This window comes from Triticum urartu, chromosome 7A (genome assembly GCF_056163025.1).
Source record: "Triticum urartu cultivar PI428250 chromosome 7A, HENAU_Tu73, whole genome shotgun sequence".
Classification (NCBI taxonomy): Eukaryota; Viridiplantae; Streptophyta; class Magnoliopsida; order Poales; family Poaceae; genus Triticum; species Triticum urartu.
The window spans coordinates 6,083,324-6,088,253 of record NC_141879.1 but is presented as its reverse complement, the minus strand read 5'-3'; the positions used below and the strand labels follow the sequence as shown (position 1 = coordinate 6,088,253).

Below are 4,930 nucleotides of genomic sequence, written 5' to 3'. Positions count from 1 at the left end.
TCTTCGATGAGAACTAGTCATGTCACATCCAAATCTTCCACCATCCGATTTATTTGTTGTAAAATTCGCTCGATGGAGATCTCGGCTGTGTCGCGCTTGTCTGCGTCGCGTTGTCGGCCCCGTCAGGCCTTTTTCCTACTCCGTAGAGAGATTAGGAGGGCCGTTTTCCATTTGTTTTTTGGGCCATGTCGCAAGTCATGCGATGCGGTCGGGTTTGTTCTTCGCAAACGCATGGGAAAGAGGAGAGCTCCTCCTCAGCGCTCGTTGCGCCGCCTAGCGAAAGCAGCGCTCACGCGCACGCTCGGGTGGGCCGGCCCAACAGCGTGAGGTCACGCCCCGCTCGCTCGCCTGTTTGTTCCTTCGATCAACAGTGGCGCTCGATCAAACACTTTGTTCCGTCGTTGATCAGCTTAGTTGACCACATTGACCATCTCTTTAAAAAAAGTTCATCTCTTTAACAAAACTTCATCAATTTTTGGAAAAAGTTCATCGATTTCAGAAAATTTGATCAATTTTAAAAAAAGTTCATCAAATCTGAAAAAAGTTCACCGAATTTGAAAAAAGTTCATCTAGTTTGAGAAAAAGTTCATCGAATCTGAAAAATTTCACCGAATTTGAAAAAAGTTCATCGAATCTGAAAAAAGTTCACCGAATTTGAGAAAAAGTTCATCGAATTGGAGAAAAAGTTCATCGATTAGAAAAAAAGTTTATCGGATTTGAAAAAAGTTCATCGATTAGAAAAAAAGTTTATCGGATTTGAAAAAAGTTCATCGATTAGAAAAAAAGTTTATCGGATTTGAAAAAAGTTCATTGAATTTGAAAAAAAGTTCATTCGGTTTCGAAAATGTTCTTTCAATTTGGAAAAAGTTCAATGGTTTAAGAAAAGTTCATTCAATCAGCATCAAGAAAGAAAGGAATAAAAAAACGAATAAAAGCATTCTGAATAAAAAAATGATAAAAGGAAAAAGACGTCAGATGAAAAGCGGGAAGAAGTTTTTATTGAGCATATAATGTGGACGTAGCACGGTGGTTGACGTAGCGAGTATTGACCGGAAGGTCCACAGTTCGAACCCTGACTCTAGAGTCACGGCCGTGCCTCTCAGAAAGGAAAAAAAACGTGTTACATGGATTCGTCTTGACTACAAGACTACGACTACAATACAAGCCATGAGCGATAGCGAAGCCTTCAGCCTTTTTTTTTTCGAAAGCCCCACAACTAGCTATCTTATAGGAGATAAGGCAAGCCTACTCAACTAATCTCATGTAAACGCATGTTCGCTAAAATCCAAATAGAAAAAGACAACTACTTATTAAACATGTAGTTGAGTGCTCCGTCGTTGTTCGGATCTTGACCGAGTCCGAGCTTCCCAAGCTCTATGCTGTTTGGGAACTCAGCAAGGGTCTTACCACCTTCTTGATTGACTATATTTGAGTCTTTGGGGTACTTTAGGATTATATTCCGCGCCGAAGATTTGTGCTTGTGGGCTAGGGTGAATATAGCGGACCAGCGGATCTGGTAGTTGACAATCGTTCGGACTTGGTAAAGGTTGTCGCAGCACCTGTAGTAGGACAGAGGACTTATCGCGATGCCCGCGGACCAATTTACTATGTCTCTGTCGCTGACGTTGGTCAAAGAGGCCACGTGGATTGGCCTGGGTCTTCTTCGGCTAATGAGACCTCGATCCCGAAGCCTTCGGAGTATCTTTTTGATAGGCGCCTCTATCTGTATGGGGAATTCGCTGCTGAAAGATCCCGCCCAGTGTCCCCTTCCTTCCCCCGCCGCCTTCCGACCAAAGGGAGTATACAATTTCTTCTTCAGGACACTCATGCCCGATCGTGAGACTGCCTGTTGAACGCCTGATGGCACCTTGCTCTGACCTGAGCTATGCAACAACGAGATCCCCCTCGATCTTTGCCGGATGTGCTTGACGGTCCCCCATAATACGCTAACTTGGGGACTTTTTAGTCCATCTTTTCCAAGAGTCTCCGCTAGTTGAACCGCGTCCAGTAGACGACCTCTTCCGCTCATCCCCTTCGTCAGCTCTTTGATAGGGATACTATAACCTAGGTCCCTAAACTTGGAATGGATGGCGGAGCGTAGGTGGCAGGCAGTTATATGGATACGGTGCTTTACCCGTAGACGCTTCTCCAGCTCTCGCAAGAATTGTATGGGAGTCGTCCTCGGGGGGACTTCCCGAATGACCGTACCGGGGAATTCTACCGTACTCCGTGCAGCTATGGTTGTTGATCCTGCGGAGCCTACCCAAAGGTTCAGACCGGATTGTAGGAAGTGGGTGATACGTTTTTGTATTTCTATGAGAAGAAATACGGCACCCACGATTCCCAGTAGTAAGTCGTCGGCATATCGCGCGTAACAAATCCTTATTAATAAGGAATGGCTTTTAAAGGGGGCCAGCTTACGGGCCAGGCCTCTCTTTGACCTGATAACTAGTATCGCCTCCCCGCCTAGCTCTATCAGCAGGCCCCTTCTTTTGCAATACTTAAGAAGGTCTCTCATGGCCAAATTCTTATTAAAGCCTTCTCTACCATTGAATTCGGCCTTCGGGGTCAACCCAGCGGCTTCTATGAGGAAGGCGGCGCAAAGGAGGCTCGAGGGCTTGTTAAGGAAGGCGGCTAGGGCCGCTGAAGGGGGGAAAACGAAAGGCGTTTTCTGGTCTCCCCTTCACCTGGGGGTGCTTGTGGGGGGGTGTGCCACGACGAAACAAGGGAATGAAAGGTCGCTTTGCGTTGGATGCTCTTTACCCTCCCCACTATGAGAGCTCTGTTGTCTTGGGGAGCGTTGAAGCTTGCTTCTTTTCCATACTTTTCTTGGTCATCAATATGACGACCTATTCTTAATAGAACCGATCTTATTTTCACTACAAGAGGAATTTCGTGCTTTTGCCGGATCCTCCCTATCTCCTGATCGAGCTTGTGTAGGTAGATATTGCCTGGTAGGGCCGATAGTAGTACACTGTTTGGGATGGAGTCAGGGCCCTTCTCACCCCCTACGAGTCGTCCGGCGGAAAACTTTTTCTGAGTGGGGTAAAAGAACTTGGAATCGTCGATCTCTTCCTTCAAGATTGAGATGAATCGATGTCGGTCGATGGTGTGAAAACACTTCCTGATGTCGAATTCCAAAAACCAGCGAGAGGTTCCCCACTCTTCTTTGATCCGTCTGAGGGCCGAGTGGCAGCCTCGACCCGAGCGGAAGTGCGATGTGTCTGGAAACTCAGGATCGTAAATGGATTCGGGTACCATTCTGATCGCCTCTTTCATGATCTTTTCTATGGGTAGAACTACTGTGAGCGGTCTAAACTTCGACCCTTCTTTCTTTCTTCATTTAAAAAAGGGGGAGCAAAGCCTGTTTTTTGCTCCCTCAATTGATAGATCAGGGCCCCTCCTGCCGGCCCGAATGAAAGGCTCTTTAAGGAAGTAGTCCCATCACTCTCGGGCCCGGCACCAACCAAGAGGAGGCGGGGCTCTCTCCAATCATTCCGAAGAGCCGAGATCTCGTAAAGGAAAAATTAGCTAGCTCAGCAGGTTTGGACCCGGGTGAATCAGTTCAGTGAAGGAAGGGAGCCTAAACTTAAGGCTTTTCCAAGCCTTGCCGGTAGGCGCCTCATGGCTCGCTCAGTTCGCTCGCGGAGTTCTTAGATCAGTAGATCTGGATAGAGTCTCGCTCATAAAGGAAGAGTAGCGCGCTAGCGCGGCTCGCTTCGCTTTTCGACGCGGAGCTCGCTGCTGTCTTTTTAGCTTCAAAACTACAGGGCGTGCGTTAGCACTACGGCTTTTCAGCCTCCCTTTGCTGGTTCCGAACTATCACTGATCCCAGAGATCAACCTTCAAACCTTTTTCTTTGAATCTCAGGAAGGCTTTCTCGGGGAGAAAGCTGGTTGGGGAACTGCTAAACGACCTAAAAGAAAAAGAGGAGACTGACTCTGACCTTTCAAAGCCCTATCTCATCTGGTTGATAGTAGAAGGTACGTACGATGATACCATGGACATAAACGAGGTCGAGCATATCTTTAATGATTTCAAACTAAAGCGTACCTAAAGCCTGCCCTGGATATGAAAAAGGGATTTGAGCCAGAAGAAGATGAGGATCTATCACCAGATGAGGAAATGGAAACAACTAAGTATTAGTTAGGTTTAGGTTCCGGAAATGGAAATGGTAACAGCGGCCCAAAAATGGTAAGGTTTTCTTTTCAAAGAAAAAGGAACGCAAAAGTTTTGCGAAATCCTTATCTTTCGGCTTTTTAAAGAAGATAGGCCATTACAAAAACAAGGTATAACAGTCGACTTTCCTATCAGGATTTTACAACCTGAATACCAAGGGACCACTATTAGAAGAGAGCATAATAAGTAAATGCCGACGCCATCTTTGACTTTTTGGATGGTCGGCGGCGCCATAAACTCGATAACCAGCACCGCGGAGTCAAGAAATTCAACTAAATAGAATCCTAAAACAATCTTATTCGAGCACACACGGGACCCACAGCAATGAAATTCACACAAGCGGCAATCATCCGAGCAGAGAATGGAGAAGGGAAATATACTTGAAATTGTTTTTTTCCGAATGAGAAAGCCTTTGGCAAACTCCTTGCAAATCTGTTTTTGCCGGGCACAATAGACATATCTGCTCAGTCACAACATAAGGAACCCCCAATGTTCCTCAAAGCCTACCCGGCCTGACAGCTTTAGTTGAATGATCTGATCCCGAAGCAAGCTTTCTACTTAAATTGCTATGACTGGCCAACTAATGATAGGACTACCTATCTTGATGCTTTGAATCTGTATTCAGAGCTTTTTTCCAACTACCGGGACTACTAATTTCAAGTACAAAGCTCTCCTATGAATATGCTACTGCTCTTACTTTCTACCTGAATCCGAGCATTGAAGCAAGCTCTTTATCGCGCCATAACCGAGT

At 46.0% G+C, this 4,930-nt stretch overlaps 1 protein-coding gene across 1 annotated transcript; it reads right to left on the bottom strand.

Moving 5' to 3' along the window:
* Positions 1-1,257: 1,257 nt before the first annotated feature.
* Positions 1,258-2,432, bottom strand: LOC147956767 (uncharacterized). The gene has a single exon (XM_087533037.1). The coding sequence runs from the start codon at positions 2,027-2,029 to the stop codon at positions 1,304-1,306; it is 726 nt and encodes a 241-aa protein (XP_087389163.1). The 5' UTR covers positions 2,030-2,432; the 3' UTR covers positions 1,258-1,303.
* Between the last annotated feature and the right edge of the window lie 2,498 nt (positions 2,433-4,930).